The sequence below is a fragment of the Sinohyriopsis cumingii genome, unplaced genomic scaffold (genome assembly GCF_028554795.1).
Source record: "Sinohyriopsis cumingii isolate HCF-2022 unplaced genomic scaffold, ASM2855479v2 utg001176l, whole genome shotgun sequence".
Classification (NCBI taxonomy): Eukaryota; Metazoa; Mollusca; class Bivalvia; order Unionida; family Unionidae; genus Sinohyriopsis; species Sinohyriopsis cumingii.
Window position 1 is genome coordinate 3812263 of NW_028315968.1, and position 20047 is coordinate 3832309.

The 20047-nt window shown below is 32.7% G+C and overlaps 1 protein-coding gene across 1 annotated transcript in view; it reads right to left on the reverse strand.

The window, feature by feature from the left end:
* Window positions 1-20047, reverse strand: part of LOC149772790 (sodium-dependent proline transporter-like) — a 63038-nt gene that overhangs the window by 14328 nt on the left and 28663 nt on the right. The window contains exons 7-12 of the mRNA XM_089947313.1: window positions 19879-20013; window positions 18831-18934; window positions 14467-14591; window positions 13434-13546; window positions 4754-4882; window positions 2072-2171 (exon numbers count right to left, since the gene is read on the reverse strand). Of these exons, the coding sequence (XP_089803439.1) occupies window positions 2072-2171; window positions 4754-4882; window positions 13434-13546; window positions 14467-14591; window positions 18831-18934; window positions 19879-20013 (706 nt within the window). The remainder of the gene's footprint in view (window positions 1-2071; window positions 2172-4753; window positions 4883-13433; window positions 13547-14466; window positions 14592-18830; window positions 18935-19878; window positions 20014-20047) is intronic.

Sequence of the window (20047 nt, forward strand, 5' to 3'; positions counted from 1 at the left end):
AATTGAATATCTGCTTCTGAATGGTTATGGCCTTTCTTTGCACTTCTGCCAAAATTGAGGCAAGGTCACGGCTGCTGCATATGACATTATAGTAAAATGGACTCGTGATTGATACTTTGGCAGACAGTGGGCGAATGCACACTTTTGCTTTCATAAGAGCAGCAGAATATAATAACTAAAAATTTGTAAATTAAAGGCAAGGTCAAATGTTTAAGTTGCGCGTACCTAATCGCGTGCCTTGAACCACAGATACTTAACAATTCAGTGACCTATCCTTAAGGCATTGGTGCGGTTAGACAATTATTCTGGAATTTTAATTGTGTTGGTTGCGTTGTTTCGTTTTCTTTTTATTTCCATTTCTACGATTTAGATGTAGGTTTGTTGTTGTTGAAAAGATAATGCTTGCTAGGTTTATTGCTCATGTAAATATAACAATTGCACAGGGGTTGTTGCGCGCAAATATCTCTTGGAGCAGGGCATTTAAACTTTCTTTTGCTGTGGCGACCTTTCCCACAGAGACATGTGTATGATTAAATGGCATAAACCAATTCACCATGGCAAACGTAGGGACAAAGGTAGCACTGAACAATTTAGTATGATTAGATATAAGGTACAGTTTTGATTGAAATGATAAATACGATATTTGGAGTGTTGCTTGCACAAGAGGACGATTCAGATAAAGGATGCCATCACACCATCGATGTTGTAGCAGGCTACAAGATCACCATCCATGAAGAAGAATGGAACAAGATGCATTTGACGGTCACGTAAGATGTAAACCCTAACATCAACTGCCAGATTTCATTGCTTTATTCTGGTTTCCAACAGCTATGTCTTACTCTTGAATAGTTCTAAATCGCTGACAAGGTCATTCTATTCACCTTGTTTTATGAGGTGTGATTCAGAGGTGTAGTATGGGAGAAAATATAGGTCATGTGACATTGGTGGATCAGGACTAGAAGTTTCGTCCTATTCATCTTCCTCGTCTGACTCAAGTAAGAACGATTCTGGTGATTCAGGAACCAGTAGTCCTTCTCCGTGGTGTAATGGACGTATAGCTGATGGAATGTTTGGACAATGCACAGTCCACATTTTCTTCTTTGACCCACCGTTCCCAGCTGCAGGCACCATGCTGAAGTAAACACTTTTTATATGATCTGTTACAGTGCGTCCCAAAGTGGGTAGGATTACCGAAAGGGCGCTAATGCTGAATACTGCTTGTTACTGAGTAAGGTAGGGGGCGCTGAGGATAGCCAAAGGGGCGGTGGACTGAAAAGGTTTTGGAACCCCTGATCTATCGGCTCTCTCCATTAACCCTGCAAAAGGCATAGATTTCCTCTTCCTGCTCAACCACTGGCGACGATTGGTTGCACAAGTGTTGCAGCAAATGTGAGGAGCCAACTTCTTGTCCTTATCTTCAGTTGTGCAGCCAAAATTAAGATGATAGGCTTTCCTAACCATAGTGGTTAAACTGCGTTTTTTTGATGCCGAAGTCACTTCACCACAAACATATCAGGCGTTATCTGCATTGATCACATAAATACGAGTCATTTTTGCTGACTTTGGCTCAACATAAATGTGTCCTTTTGCAAAATCAAACACTGACATATAAAAGAGCATAACACTATATGATATCTAGAGCTGATATAATGCAGTTTGTTGGGCAAAGTGATGTAAGCTTAGTTATGTCTACATCATCCATGTCTTCTAAGAATGACATGATGCAATTCACATCATGTACAACGCAATACTAGATTAGCCCGTTATAAAATTAGGTTAGACTTTAGCAATCTAGTAATGAGTATGAAACAAGAGGTATCGGGGGATGGGGTGGTGGTGGCTCATGCCAAACATGAAACGTGACCTAACGAAAATAATCATTATTCGTGGACAGCGGGGGGAGATTAATGTCTAGGTGACCTGATTCAAAAGCTATCTCTTTCTTATTTAAAACTAAGGTAGGATTTACTCCAGACTCGACATCCAAGATTTTAAATAACAAAACTTTCATAGCACTACGTCAAGACTGATTCGCATATTTAAAGTAAGGAAATTAGTCAAGCAAACTTACCATAGACCCAGAAGACGGCTACGCATTCACATGAGGCTATTACTAACACGGCAAAGTCGGACCCGTAGACATCGAGTAGTTCCACTATGTAGTCTCCGCCCTAGGAAAAATAATCCACTAAAACACTGACTATGGAATAAAAATACTACCAGAAGGTTTTTAAGTTATGTTGCATCCTTCCGTGATGGATTGCCTTTTGAATCCAGATTATGTTTCCCTTTTCTGAGTACCAGCATAGCTGAGTACCAAACACATTCTATGAATCTTTAAAATATACATTAGCGGAAAAATACTATATCAACTAACAATGTATCCGAAACCGCTTTTAAATACACCGTCAACATATAATAGCACGAATATAAAGATGAAAAATACATCAAAGAAAACTTTAGAATAATTTGATAAAAGAAATCCAACTTTACGGAAGTGTCAAAAATTAACTACAAAACCCATAAATGGTTTTAAACTCAATAGCGGTTAGAATGGTGACTATATCAGATGGCATGTATGTTACAGCTACTGGTTGATTGTTCGCAAGAATACAAATAGACATTTTAATTCCTTTAGCTTTTAGTCGGTTTGGAGCAACGTAATTACGATTTCTTACGTAAGGTTTCAAAGGAAAGCTAGGATACAGTAACATGTAAAACAGGATGGCATGTTACCTTCTGCGATAAGTACATTAAAGAGGATTACGGATATAGTTCATAAAGAAATGAGCGGCAATGAAATAAGTCACGATAAATCTATGTGATTATTATCGAGACCTGCAGAAAAAGTAGATACAGAAACGGAGTGAAACCCACAAAGCCAAAATAACAAAAGTTAGAACTAAAATTCTTGGAGTACAGATACAAGGACAAGGACATCTTAGAGACGCTTACAATTCCAACAAAGTAACTAGATGCAAAGTAAATTAAACAAATATTTCTTCTGATTCCTTGAATTTAATTTAGGTGGACGGAAAAGTGTATTAAAATACAATGGCAGCATTATATAAAAAGTCTATCTTGCTATACGATTACATTATCGCTAAGAATGAAACAAAAGCTTTTTAATTCCATATGGAATTTCAACATTTTAAATGTTTGTAAATAATCGAAAGAAGAGACATGGCTCCAAATTACGACAATTATGGAATTATTGACATTGAATGCTTAATACAAGATTTCAAACTTCCTGGAACTCAACAATAATTACACCCGTTAACGCAAGCAATCGCAATTATTATTTGTACTGATTGAACACTCAAAGACCAATATAAACGTCTACTACTAACTCAGACACGGTTTATGAGTGTTTGAGACTCAAAATGCTTTCCTTTCATATCAATAATGCCAAAAATTACGGACATTATTACCAAACTATTGAGCGGTTAAAACTGCTACTGACGTTGTTATTGTTGCATATATTGTTAATGATCAAGACAAACAATTGTCACTAGGTACAATTACACTGCTTATCAATAATAAGGATCAAGATGGAAAAGATATTTTCAAGATATATTTATAATGTATGTGTATTAAGTTAAGTAAACATACCGAGCAATTGGCACCATCTCGATAGAAATATTTATGAGGTCCTAGTAGCTTTCGATCTTAATTCGTCAGGAAAAAAAAATATGTACAAAAAACGCGTGGTGACACTTAAATATGCAAGAATTTAGAAGATAATAATTTAAAAGGCATATATTATATATTGACAACTGTGAATCACGGTCTCCAATGAAGAGTTTTGGACATTAAACTGTTAGGCAAACAAATGAATGAAAACAAGATACGCATTTAAGTCCGGAATCAGATGAAATACAACAATATTTGCAACCATTTGAACAAAGGATAAACTCAAAGAGAGTGTATCATAGAATGGCACATACAAATTCTAGAAGATAATAGAAAAAGTTCTAGAAGATAATAGAAAAAGTTCTAGAAGATAATAGTACCTCATAATAAGAGTAAGAAGGTTTAAATGATGAAATGAAAACACAGCGATAAAAACATTTCTACACAACAAATTAAAAATTACCCCACCCAATTCCTCACTTTACTGTTAGTGTAATAATTGCAAAAGAAATTAACACTTATACAAAAAGATAGACTCAACACAAATTAAAGATAAATTAAACGAAAAGCATAAAAGATGTCTGCAGAGTTATGATCGGATCTTAGAAAACGAAATACAATAGTTGTGTCACTGGTTTATTCTACAAAATAAACGCAACAGCCATCAGAATTTTACAACTGTCAAAAACAAACTTACTGCTAAAATAAAAGAAGCAGGCATTGTTTGCGAACTGGTTAATACTATCGTGTGGTACAAGGAAGTATTGATGACTTAGACACAAGGTAAAATAATTAAGAGAAGAATTGAATCATATGAAATATATGATTATACTAGAAACAGATTTCTTAAGCAAAAAACAGATATTAAAAACAATTCATGTGTTAAGTGGAAGAATTTTAAAGTTCAATCAGAAATAAAATGAGAATAATATAGTCCAACGGAATTAAACACACAGATAGGTATAATGACTATTCCAATTAGTGCTTCACTTGCTACATTACAAACAGATTGTTGTTGTTGTTGGTAGTAGTAGTAGTAGTAGTAGTATTAGTAATAGTAGTAGTAAAAGTATTGTGTTGTTGGTGCTGGATGAAACATATAGAATAATTTTTAACTTACGGGTGTAATACATGCCAGAGCAATTAAGTAACACCCTGCAGCAAAGACAACACACAGGTGGCTCTTGTACTTCCTCAGTCTGGGATATTCGTCCTGAATGGCTGTTATTGTTGTCTCTAAAAGAGCGAACTGGCAGAAAAAACACGAAAATTAACACGAAAATTTAGAAATTTAATATAGCTGAAAATTTGAAAGTCACTGGAATATTGTTGAAATCCCCACAAGTGTAAATCAGAGACAACCAAACAAAGTTGTCCTCTACATGAAAGAGATTGCGAAATAAATATCACCAGAACTGAGAGGAAAACTGAAGAACACTAAAGTAGATAACATATGGAGTCCTGGGTATGGTTATCGTCTTGGAAACATAATCAAACAAGTTATGAACCAGTGTGCAAATTAAAAACTGTACAATATATAAAACATGATGGTGTATTAAAAGCAGAAACAAAAACAAAAAGAAAGTGACAAAGAATGGCGAAATAACTATAATATTGGCTTAAATTATATGCTGCGTTGTTAAATACTTATATACTAAATAAACTTAGTTTAAATGCGTACAATTGGGAGAAACGGTCGAATATAACCAACCAGTCTGCCCATAAAACATTCAGTGGTTAACGTCAGAAATTGTTCTGAAACAGTCTTTACATTGTCTGAAGTTTTTAAAACCTTTTTTCATTCTGCAAGTTGTGGTTAAAGAAATACGTTGATAATAATTTATGCACTGATTTGCAGGGGCTTGATTTCCATGTGCTGAAGGAAATTTTGAAAAATGAGCAAGAGAGACAGAACTATGTTAGCAGACTCAAAAGTTCTCCCCACTGAAGTTCTGTCGAATCGTAATTTCACTTTTGACTTGAATTACTGGATGCCAAATTCAAGCATAATTAGCGGGAAAGTTCCAGACATATAACTTGACCCTTGATCAGATTGGACAGATTTGGGAATTCCAACTTGAGTAAACAAATTTATCAATGCTTTTACTATTGTTTTAGTTTTAATATTCCTCAAAGGAGTTGCATCTGGGGATGTTGTTGACGCACACGTTATGGTCAACAAGTATTGGTTACCTAACTTGCCTTTAGGTAATGGACCAACACATTATATCATTATTCTGCTTAATGGTTCGTCAAATGCAAGAATAGGTTACAGATGAGCCTTATGTTTCTTCTGATTGGGTCTTCCTACCATTTTACAAGTAGGACAAGATCTGCAGTGTTTACAACCATCACTTTTAATTTTTGGCCAATAGAAGAGATTTAAGATCTTTTGATAAGTCTTATTAATCCTGAAATGACCAGTCAAAGGAGTTCCATGGGCCAACATAGTATTTCCTGTCTATATGATTTTGGAACTACAGTTTGATAGATCACTGGCCACTCGTCACAGCCAGGTACCTCGGAGGGTCTCCATTTTCTCATAAGAATCCCATTTTCGTGAAATAACAGACAGGTGCTTCTGGGGATTCAGTTTCACTAATGGACCGTTCAAACAAACAGGAGATCTCAGGATATTTTTCCTGTTCGACGACATGTGATTGTCGTTTGTCACCCTGATTAGAATAAATATAATGAGTCTTTAAAAGATCATCACCGTGATCAATACCCTTTGATTGATCCAGACAAGGCGTGAAAGTGACTTCGTCAAAAGCATGACCAATACATGTGTCAGCTGATGAAATACTTTCCTGATCAAAATCATTTTCAAGAGCGTTCTTTTCTATTGTTCTAGCAACTATACAAGTTGGATATAAGTCAGGTAATTCTTGTTCAATAGGATCGACTTTCAGATCCAAACAAGACTTGTCAGTTACAAGTGAATTAACCACAACGCTATCTCAAGCTAGGTCGTTGCCTAGTAATAAACGAATTCCCTCAACGGGTAAAGAAAGCACTGTTCTGACTGTCACAGGTCCTAGGACTAAGTCTGATGGCATATTTACACAATGGAGAGGAACATTAGCAAAGCCGTACTCTACTCCCTGAATAAGAACACTCTCCTTAGAAGAAGACTTCTCAGAAAAGGTGAATTACCTGATAATAAAAGACTCTGAGAAGCTCTTGTGTCCCTTAAAATTTTAATAGGGATGTGATTGGCCGAATCACCCATGAGTGATATGGAACCCTTCGAAATGAATGGTGCACAATTCTCCATAAAAAATTCCGACTGGAGTTTATTAGACCCAACAAATGTATTCCTTTCAATACATGACCGTGACCTTGACATCTTAGAAATAAGAGTATTTGTAATAGGTCTGCCTTAATTATGTTATTTTCAATTTGTAGCAATCAGAAACAACGTGTCTTTCTTCTTGCAATAGGTATACGTAGGAAGAGATAAGGATTTCTGATCATTCTTATCAGGCATTGGATTTCTAACAGATGTGCCAGATTGAAATTTAGAAGGGCTTGTATTAGGCTGAAATACATTTCTACCAGAAGACTGCTGAATGGTAGACTTGCTTACAAAAGAAACTTTATGGGCTAAGGAAAACTCGTCAGCAGTAGGAGCAGCATTTTCCAAGGTTTCTACCTTATGCTCATCAAGATTAGTCTTAATGTCACTATGGACACAGTTCTTGAACCTTTCAAGTAATGCACGTTGTCTGAGATTTTAATATTCTTGATCAACTTTCTTGGCTAAGCACCACCTATCAAATAACTGCTCTTTTTCTCTGGCAAATTCAACATGAGTTTGTCCAGCTTCTTTTTGTAGTTCCTGGCTTTAAGCGGATAAGACTCAGGGACTAACTCAACCCTTTAAGATGCATTTCTTCACCTGATCATATTCAGCACGCTGCTGTACTGACAGGGATGCATATATATCTCGGGCTTTGCCAACAAATGCACACTGTAATAATTGAGTCCAAAGTTCCCTTGGCCATTTACAGTTTTCAGCAATTTATTTCCAAATAAGGAAAATATTTGTCTACTTCTTTGTCTCTAAAAAGGGGGGTTAGGAACTAACCTAATGTTCTTAGTAATATCGAACTTGAATTTGTATGTAAAGTGGGAACGTGCATTTCATTTGCCAGCTCTGTTGCTTTTATTCTAATCTGAAATTCCCTTTGTTCCGTCTCTTTTTTGCATTTGCATTTGCATCTCTCTCTCTCTCTCTTCTTTTCTTTCTCCGCTGGTAACTGTACTTGGTTTAACTCTTTTTCTTTTTGAAGACCAGTTTATCTTAACTCTAATTCCATCTTGAATTTTAATTATAATTCCTTTGTTTTTATGTCAGAATCTGATACAGACTTACTCTTCGGACCCAAAGCACATTTATCCAAAACATTCTCCTCCACCAAATACTGGACCAAAATAGTTTATCTTTCTTGATTCGTTAAAGAAGCTTTTGCCTAACAAAGATCATACTTTCTGGCAAGTTAAATTCAATTCATCTTTTTTCAAACGGCTCCTGGGTAGGATTTGAAAGAAACATCTCCACATTTGATGACATTGTAAAAAAAAAACTGTTGATTTCACTAAATATTTTCTGAAATATGTTAGCCAAATTTCGGATCCAAAGGACGAGCACCCCATTTTTCTGTTACGAGTCTATGCTCTTAAAATAAGTAACAGAAAAGAGTGAAGACAACATGCTTTGATAGATTTAACAAATAATGTATTTCTCTAAAATACTAAGTGAAAAATAAGAAAAAGTAACTTGTGGTATTGCGAGTTAAATCCAAATTGTAATCCAAGAATTAAAAACACAAGTCCTATCAATGAAAAGTTCTAAGTGAATCACAGTTCAAATCCTAATGAAAATCCAAGATGGAATGCAATAACGTATGCAATAGTCAGCGTTGTACTGATGTGTCAACATTCTCTTGTTGAATCACAAAAAATATTATTCCAGTTTTTGAATTCCGTATAAATTCCGGTAGATGTCTTTGCCCAAGAATTATCAGAGAACTTTAGTATTGCCAGGGAAAATAATCACTTGAAATTCATTAATTTGAAGAGAATAAAACTTTACCCCCAAACTGCACACAACATAAAACAACTCGACGTCCACAGTGCTAAGGAAAGACTGATATAATTCTTACCATAACATCTGTTATAAGACTAGCTAAAACGCAAAACAGATACATCGATGGAGGTCAACAGAACATACTTCTGGAAAATATAGAAGTTTGTTTACGACTTAACACGTGTCTCACGTCAAGTAGTCCATGTATGACCTTGACCCAACTAAACGATTCGTACTCTGAGCAAGAATTAAAAAAATAAAAGTTGTTTACTAAACCTGTCACTGATTTTAAGTTCAGTAACTATATACAATGTTTCTATTATGATGTATTTATATCAGTGAAATAAAACAAAATCATGAAGTCAAACAGAATCGAACTTAATTCTGAAAAAATACAAGTCCAGTAAACAATATTACGTTACAATAACATGTAATGGAATAAAAAAAATATTTTAAAAGTAACAGACAAACAATTAATGTAAACTAATTTTCTTGCCAAGAGTATGTTATATAGATGTAAGTGCAACCCAAGGATTGCATGCAGTTTGCGTTCTTGAAATTTTAATCGTCACATGTACTTTCGGCCACATAGCAATAATTCCATCAAAACTGCAACACATCTAAGAACTATAACTACAGGCCCCACTGTTACGTCTAAAGAAAAAGAAAAAAACATAAAATAATATGAGAATAGCCTAGTCATTGTACGCGATCCACCCAACATCACCATCATTAAGTTCGTCTAATCATAGTTTAGCAGCATGCGACACTCACCATATAATCAAAGGATTTCTCTTAAAGGATATGAAATCTTCAATTCACTCACTGTTGAACTATTCCACTACGAAAAAAAACCCAGCCACTTGAATCAAACTTCGCAGACTCTGCAGCTAATCTTCTTAGCCAATCAGCATCTGGATGTTCGGTCAATAAGTAATATGGCGTAGTTTTTGCTATTTTTTATTTCTTTATTTGGGTTTGTATGTTCATTTTAGATCATGAGCACAAAGGAATTTATTAACGTCAAAATGTTGGCTGCCGCATTCTAATGAGCTAGTAGAGAAAACGATTAAAATGCAAGATATAATGGTACCAAGTGGCCAACCCCCAAATTCGCGGTGGAGTTGGCTCATTTGTGGAAAATATTGAATTCTAAAATAAACAACAAGATGATTTTGACTGGTGAATTATTTAAGATTTACTTACTTTTGTCGCCGTTCGTAGCTATAGGAGAGCTTGTCTTAATATATCCTCTGGATCATAGGTTATATTTTTATGATTTGTTACAACTTTCAAACACATCAGTGGAAATGTATTTATTGATACAGGATAACATTACTGTCTGCTTTTTCTTTCAAGTGCTGTAGGCCGCTTAGTTATATCCTCTTCAAATTATATTGCTCATTATGAAATTGTGTGACAAGCTTGCTGAGGTGTGGTAAACTGATCATTTATTTCACCAGTCCATGGAAAAGCAATTAGTACTATAATACGTGTAAAGAAACATCAGCCTATCCATATAAAATCGTGCGTGTAGAAGTAATTTTTAAACCTTAATAGTGTCATTTAGTAAAAACAAACATACAGTGGGCGTTTTCTCAAATACTGACAGGTGTTGCGTGATAAAGATGGCTATGGTAGATACTATATCGTATACCCTGCTGGCTTAGTATAAATGGATTCAGCACTTGATGGTCATACATGCAATAAAATAAGTTATGTTGATACAATGTCACTACTTGTGGCTGATTATATCACCTATTCGACATTTGACATACATGGTCTTGATGATTGCTAACTGCAAAGTTTAAGAGGATGATTTGGGGGTGGGGGTGGGTGGGGATGTTCTTTTCGGTGTATGTTTTCGTCCCTAACTTCAGTTTCTTATTCGATTATCATGTGTAAGACTAATATAATATACTCCTATCAATTTAATTTAAAGTATTTATTAATGTATTTCAGATGGAACTCCACTCAACTTCATATGAAGTTTTGTTGCTATAAGAAATGTAGTAATACACGTGCTCGAGAAAATCTATTATGCGGCGATCAAAATTTATATTGTGGGATTTCTCCTGTTTACCCTTGTCTCTTTTGATTACTTTATTATAAGCTATGTTTCCCATTTGATTGCACATTTTTGACTAAAACACCTTCAGATGATATAATTATTACTTTCTTTTGAAATTATTTTATAGATTATTCCCAACAATTCTCCCATATTCCAACAATAAGTTCTTAGCAGCTCTGAATTACTATATATGGTACCAACCTGTCCTTGGTCTTAAGTTCTGCGTCTACTAAACAATCATAAAATCGTTGTTTTTAGAAATCTCCGTCTTATAGTTGCAGAGGTACAAACTAAATATCTTGACCATTGACCTGGTTATTACATAATATGACGTAAATTTAGTTTTATGAATGATTGTATTAATAAAGCAAAACCATGAAAACAGCAGTTAAAACAGATCGATGACTTTCGCATGCATATTGATATAACTTAGTGTCTAATATAAAAAATTTGATATGTAAGACTAAATATATTTATTACTAGTACGGTATAGACCTATGGTATAGGAAAACATATGGCTTGGTTTTGGTATAAAGTAAAAAAGTGCGCAATCCAGGAGTGTGCCGACGGGATTGAGGTTAGATAACGCCAAATCCGTAGGAAACAATGGATTCCGTAAAAAGAAACATGGTTCACTGTGACTGGTGTATTGGGAAAGAGTTGTAGTTTCTTTCAGGCTTGAGAAAAATTGTGTCTTTTAGCTACATGTGACTTTATACTAATTTCAATTTAGATCCGGTTTTGCATTTCTATTAAAGATAAACACATCAGTAAATATGTATTTTCCATAACATAATAACTCTGAGCTATGTCTCGATACGGCGGAGTTATCTAACTTAAGTGTTGTGCCGTACATGGCTGACAATTTATGCTTGTGCTCTATGATAGTGTGTGATACACTTGTGAAGTAGGGTAAAATATCTTTTTAAACAACGTCCGTACTGAAGTCTATGTGAGAACAATTGGTGTATAAGTACTATAACACGCAATGCCAATAGACGCATCATCGCCGGTCGATCACGTCACTGTGTCGGTGCATGGAGATACGGTTATCATGTTACGAATTCCTTTTTACATACCTCAATGCTAAACTTAGGTTAAATAAATTTACTTTCCAACACTGCTTCTTCAAACCTGTGGAACACTGTCAAAGAGTGCAATCTTATAATGTCATAGCCAAAACATCAACTCTCCCATAATGCACTAACCACAACTATCGCCGTTGTCTGTTTTTGTATACAATCGATGTAATCAAGAAATAAATCACGCAGTCAGGTGACTGTTGATTATGTTATGTTAGTGGTGGTGGAAACGCAAAAAAAACATGATTATCTATAATGATAAATACCGTCATTCGCTGAAAAAAATGCATAATTGTGATTCCTTAGCAAATTGAAGTGTTATTAAATTTTCCTGGCTTGTAGTATTTAAGCAACGCTAAAACTTCCAGTCCTATCGAGATCGTGACGAAAAATATCCCAAGAAGAACATTGTGGTAACCCCTCGGTGCCAATATAATCCATAAATCACTATTCGGTTATTTACCTAACCCAGCAAGTAAATAAGATCCAGATTTGAAACAGCATTCCCCGACGGGAGATAAGTTTAATCTAAGCCATGATGAAATTCCTACTCACTACACCCCAACCAACAATATCACTTTGATAGTGAGAATCTGCCATTTAACATATAAACTATTGATGTGATTAATAACGTTTAAGTGGGGCTAAAGGCGTATAACTCATATTGAATTTTCTCTTTGCAATGTATGTTATAAGACTTCACTGAATCCAAAAAAGGGATTATATGGGTTACATTCTTGTATCTACATTAAAAAGAGTTACCTCTTAATCTGAAGAAAAATCTACAGAACTGCTGACGCACTAAGAATGACAAGATTTATTCAAGAACAATCATCTATCAAAGAGTGGACACAATGAACATCAGAGCAGCTGAAACGCCACACTATGATTTGTTGATAAATTTGACGGAAATAAAATAACATCGTCACCTCCATTGAGCAGCTGGAAGACTATAACTAGGCCATTCTGATAGATTCATCGCTGTGTATGAAGTTAAGTAGGAATTCAGATGACAACTGTTTTAAATAATTTTCTAAACTTTATCGATTGATGTGTTCTACAGGACGATTGATGTGTTCTACGCGATGATTGATGTGTTCTACGCTATGATTGATGTCTTCTAATGTACTTTGATGCAATAACCAAGACCTCATTTTATTCCAAGAAAAATAATTCAACGTCCATGTTTCCTAGAAAGGGAATTGCTTGCAATATAGGAGCGCTTGTTAAAAGGGTATGAAGAAGGCATCGGCACATGTAGCTAGCAAGATCTTCGTGGATAAGATACATTAGACCTAGAAATCTGTTTATTCGAGAAATAAACCTTGCCTTCCAAAATCTTTCAATTGGCAAGAACATAGAAGTGGAATTTCAAACCAGATAGTTTGAATATAACCAGAAGACAACTTAATTAGGCAATAACAAGATGACATTTAAGAATCGTCCGTATGATATGCAGTCAGTAATAAATGTAATGTAGAATATTGCCTTGAGTGTTAGCAACTGTTATATTGTTATAACAGTTATGGAAGTTAACCTGGGTGTTTTCACATACCTCGCTGTCGAGTCCCAGTGTAAAAAGCATGAAGAAGAAAATAATAGACCAGAGTTGTGGAGGTGGCAAGTTGGACAGTGCTTCCGGGTAAGCAACAAACGCCAAACCATATCCTGTAATAATAATAATAATAATAATAATAATAAAGGTTTGACTTCATACAGGATCAGCAAGTTCTCCTTTTGAACTTAATTTTCCATAAGGTATATATACCTCTCTTCATGGCATTTTTGGAGGGGAAAATGTTGGAAAATATCCTTAAGGTCGGTTTAAGAGATTTCCTTTCAGAACACACAAACGAAAGCTAGAATGCCCCAATCCTTCTTCAGCTCGTTTTTCACTCCTTATGATACAGATTCGTAAAATATAAACTTGAAACATATATATCTGGAAATTGAAAGAGCTTCAGGAAGAAGTTAAAAAGTGTGAAGTTGACATAAACTAAGCGTAATTTTCCCACGTGAACATAATGCATGGGATGCATCCACAGAATAAAAGCAGACAATGTTTTGACCTACCTATCTGGCAAACACTGATTCTATGTATCATATGACGAAAACTACTTATTTGAAGGGATTTTTTATATTAAATATAGCCACATGAAAATGGAATTAACTGGTTTTGATGGAATATCAGATACCTAGAACATTACACATTGGCAATGAATGATGTCGCATTTGTGACATCATTAGGTGCTATTACATGTCTAATAAGAAACAAACAATGACATGGGTTTTACAAATTAACTAAACCGTTCGCACCGACAAACCAAGCCAATAGTAAAAAGGTGGTCAGGTAACTAAATGGAATATTGTATTATTCATATACGTTCTTTTGAAACATTTTAAGACATGCCTCCCTTCCTGAGAAAGCGTATAGTAACCATACAGTATTTATTTTAACATTTCCTTGATAGCACCAATAAAAGCTATTTTTTATTTCCAAAACTTTGCTTTGTTAGCCATTTTCGAGGTATTGGAAACGCATACATTAATTAAGGTGTCATAGAAATTTACAGCTGTTTCACACTTACCTCCCTTTGCCACATCTTGTACGTCCACACCAAGGACCTTGGCCATTCCACCAAACGTTGTGAATATAACAAAACCAGCAATTACGCTAGTCAACAAGTCACATGATGCAATTAGGACAGCGTCTCTAAGGATGAAATATTACAAATATTAGTTTTCTCTCGTCCTTCAATCACGATAGTTCTTTAGTCATGTACACCAAATGTGATATTGTTGTACGTTATCTTTATTAATATAAATTGAGTTCTATACAACTAATCAAAGCTGTCTTATATATTGATTAATGAATACCGAATGTTTTATTGTCGTACGTTATCTTTATTAATATAAATTGAGTTCTATACAACTAATCAAAGCTGTCTTATATATTGATTAATGAATACCGAATGTTTTATTGTTGTACGTTATCTTTATTAATATAAACTGAGTCCTATACAACTAATCAAAGCTGTCTTATATATTGATTAATGAATACCGAATGTTTTATTGTTGTACGTTATCTTTATTAGTATAAATAGAGTCCTATACAACTAATCAAAGCTGTCTTATATATTGATTAATGAATACCGAATGTTTTATTGTTGTACGTTATCTTTATTAGTATAAATAGAGTCCTATACAACTAATCAAAGCTGTCTTATATATTGATTAATGAATACCGAATGTTTTATTGTCGTACGTTATCTTTATTAATATAAATTGAGTCCTATACAACTAATCAAAGCTGTCTTATATATTGATTAATGAATACCGAATGTTTTATTGTTGTACGTTATCTTTATTAATATAAACTGAGTCCTATACAACTAATCAAAGCTGTCTTATATATTGATTAATGAATACCGAATGTTTTATTGTTGTACGTTATCTTTATTAGTATAAATAGAGTCCTATACAACTAATCAAAGCTGTCTTATATATTGATTAATGAATACCGAATGTTTTATTGTTGTACGTTATCTTTATTAGTATAAATAGAGTCCTATACAACTAATCAAAGCTGTCTTATATATTGATTAATGAACACCGAATGTTTTATTGTTGTACGTTATCTTTATTAGTATAAATAGAGTCCTATACAACTAATCAAAGCTGTCTTATATATTGATTAATGAACACCGAATGTTTTATTGTTGTACGTTATCTTTATTAGTATAAATAGAGTCCTATACAACTAATCAAAGCTGTCTTATATATTGATTAATGAATACCGAATGTTTTATTGTTGTACGTTATCTTTATTAGTATAAATAGAGTCCTATACAACTAATCAAAGCTGTCTTATATATTGATTAATGAATACCGAATGTTTTATTGTTGTACGTTATCTTTATTAGTATAAATTGAGTCCTATACAACTAATCAAAGCTGTCTTATATATTGATTAATGAATACCGAATGTTTTATTGTTGTACGTTATTTTTATTAGTATAAATAGAGTCCTATACAACTAATCAAAGCTGTCTTATATATTGATTAATGAATACCGAATGTTTTATTGTTGTACGTTATCTTTATTAGTATAAATAGAGTCCTATACAACTAATCAAAGCTGTCTTATATATTGATTAATGAATACCGAATGTTTTATTGTCGTACGTTATCTTTATTAATATAAATTGAGTCCTATACAACTAATCAAAGCTGTCTTATATATTGATTAATGAATACCGAATGTTTTATTGTCGTACGTTATCTTTATTAATATAAACTGAGTCCTATACAACTAATCAAAGCTGTCTTATATATTGAATAATGAATACCGAATGTTTTATTGTTGTACGTTATCTTTATTAGTATAAATAGAGTCCTATACACCTAATCAAAGCTGTCTTATATATTGATTAATGAATACCGAATGTTTTATTGTTGTACGTTATCTTTATTAGTATAAATAGAGTCCTATACAACTAATCAAAGCTGTCTTATATATTGATTAATGAATACCGAATGTTTTATTGTTGTACGTTATCTTTATTAGTATAAATTGAGTCCTGTACAACTAATCAAAGCTGTCTTATATATTGATTAATGAATACCGAATGTTTTATTGTTGTACGTTATCTTTATTAGTATAAATAGAGTCCTATACAACTAATCAAAGCTGTCTTATATATTGATTAATGAATACCGAATGTTTTATTGTTGTACGTTATCTTTATTGGTATAAATAGAGTCCTATACAACTAATCAAAGCTGTCTTATATATTGATTAATGAATACCGAATGTTTTATTGTCGTACGTTATCTTTATTAATATAAATAGAGTCCTATACAACTAATCAAAGCTGTCTTATATATTGATTAATGAATACCGAATGTTTTATTGTCGTACGTTATCTTTATTAATATAAATTGAGTCCTATACAACTAATCAAAGCTGTCTTATATATTGATTAATGAATACCGAATGTTTTATTGTCGTACGTTATCTTTATTAATATAAACTGAGTCCTATACAACTAATCAAAGCTGTCTTATATATTGATTAATGAATACCGAATGTTTTATTGTTGTACGTTATCTTTATTAGTATAAATAGAGTCCTATACAACTAATCAAAGCTGTCTTATATATTGATTAATGAATACCGAATGTTTTATTGTTGTACGTTATCTTTATTAATATAAATTGAGTCCTATACAACTAATCAAAGCTGTCTTATATATTGATTAATGAATACCGAATGTTTTATTGTCGTACGTTATCTTTATTAATATAAACTTGAGTCCTATACAACTAATCAAAGCTGTCTTATATATTGATTAATGAATTCCGAATGTTTTATTGTTGTACGTTATCTTTATTAGTATAAATAGAGTCCTATACAACTAATCAAAGCTGTCTTATATATTGATTAATGAATACCGAATGTTTTATTGTTGTACGTTATCTTTATTAGTATAAATAGAGTCCTATACAACTAATCAAAGCTGTCTTATATATTGATTAATGAATACCGAATGTTTTATTGTCGTACGTTATCTTTATTAATATAAATTGAGTCCTATACAACTAATCAAAGCTGTCTTATATATTGATTAATGAATACCGAATGTTTTATTGTTGTACGTTATCTTTATTAGTATAAATAGAGTCCTATACAACTAATCAAAGCTGTCTTATATATTGATTAATGAATACCGAATGTTTTATTGTTGTACGTTATCTTTATTAGTATAAATAGAGTCCTATACAACTAATCAAAGCTGTCTTATATATTGATTAATGAATACCGAATGTTTTATTGTTGTACGTTATCTTTATTAGTATAAATAGAGTCCTATACAACTAATCAAAGCTGTCTTATATATTGATTAATGAATACCGAATGTTTTATTGTCGTACGTTATCTTTATTAATATAAATTGAGTCCTATACAACTAATCAAAGCTGTCTTATATATTGATTAATGAATACCGAATGTTTTATTGTTGTACGTTATCTTTATTAATATAAACTGAGTCCTATACAACTAATCAAAGCTGTCTTATATATTGATTAATGAATACCGAATGTTTTATTGTTGTACGTTATCTTTATTAGTATAAATAGAGTCCTATACAACTAATCAAAGCTGTCTTATATATTGATTAATGAATACCGAATGTTTTATTGTTGTACGTTATCTTTATTAGTATAAATAGAGTCCTATACAACTAATCAAAGCTGTCTTATATATTGATTAATGAATACCGAATGTTTTATTGTTGTACGTTATCTTTATTAGTATAAATTGAGTCCTATACAACTAATCAAAGCTGTCTTATATATTGATTAATGAATACCGAATGTTTTATTGTTGTACGTTATCTTTATTAATATAAGTTGAGTCCTATACAACTAATCAAAGCTGTCTTATATATTGATTAATGAATACCGAATGTTTTATTGTTGTACGTTATCTTTATTAGTATAAATAGAGTCCTATACAACTAATCAAAGCTGTCTTATATATTGATTAATGAATACCGAATGTTTAATTGTTGTATGTTATCTTTATTAATATAAATAGAGTCCTATACAACTAATCAAAGCTGTCTTATATATTGATTAATGAATATGTAATGTTTTATTGTTGTACGTTGTATGTATATATATATATATATATATATATATATATATATATATATATATATATATATATATATATATATATATATATATATGTATATATACAAGGATGAACTTTGGTAACATAGGGTAACATCTGAAAATACCTGGTTATATAAACACTATTTCATTTTTTGAGAAAGAGAGAAAGAGTATGTACGTAATTATATTGAATGAGGTGTCAGGTGTCAATGTGTATTAAACCGATATGCTAGTTCTTCGAGAAAGTTTTAAATAAATCATATACACTTACCGATATGCATTATTCCTAAACTTGTTAAAGCTCCCAAACATAATTATACCACCAAAGGATACACTTAGGGAGAAAAACATCTGACCCGCGGCAGCTACCCATACCTATAAACAAAGAAGTTGTATGGTCTTTCACTGGGCTTAATATGGTCGTTAACACTGCCAGTTTTAAATGTCTTTTGACTGCCACGGAGCTAATGAGTTAAAACTATATATATATATATATATATATATATATATATATATATATATATATATATATATATATATATATATATATATATACATATATATATATATATATATATATATATATATATATATATATATATATATATATATATATATATATATATATATATATATATATATATATATAATGAAAGCCAGTAACCGTGAAGAATTCACAGTTATCTTCCTTATACGAAGTTTTAATTTGTGCAACTAAACGTTTAGGCACATTGAACCAGGTAATTTGACCATGTTACACTACGGTCAGTAAAATCCTGTTCATACCATGCCATTATAAGGCAATACTGTTCATAACAAGACAGTATAAGGCAATACTCCCGTGCATTTAATTTCGATAAGGCTAACTTTATATTAAAAACGAGCATAGCATTGTTAACACGATTTTAACGATTACTGTGATTTTCAATCAAGAATATTAAAATACAACGGTCATTAAGCGCCCTGCATTAATCATTTGAAATCAAACTAAAATGTCCTTATCCACTTTTTATATATTCCTCTCCGATGGAAAATAACAGTACGCCAAATGTCAGATCTCTAATATGCATTCGATTCTTGGAAATCTTAAATCAACGATTTCTTTCTCATTATTGGTGTTTATTTTTAAATTCATGCAAAGTCCCTGTCACTGTACTTTTATGATGGTCAAATATTTCTGTTGAGTATGAAAGGACTCCTTGTTGAAAAAGAGAAGAAAAAAAACACATTTAAAACATTGACCTCGTTTGAGTATTAATTCAAATAAAAACAGCTAATTATAAAGAACTCAGTCAGGGAAACACGTGCATAAGACCAACCTTGAGGTCCAGTAACTGGTGCCACTTGGGTACTATAAAATATATAACTCCATCTATAGCTCCGTCAAGAAGGGAACCACGAATTAGCAGGATGAGCAAAATGACATATGGAAAAGTGGCGGACACATACACAACCTGTGAAGAGACAAATCAGATGAATACAAATACA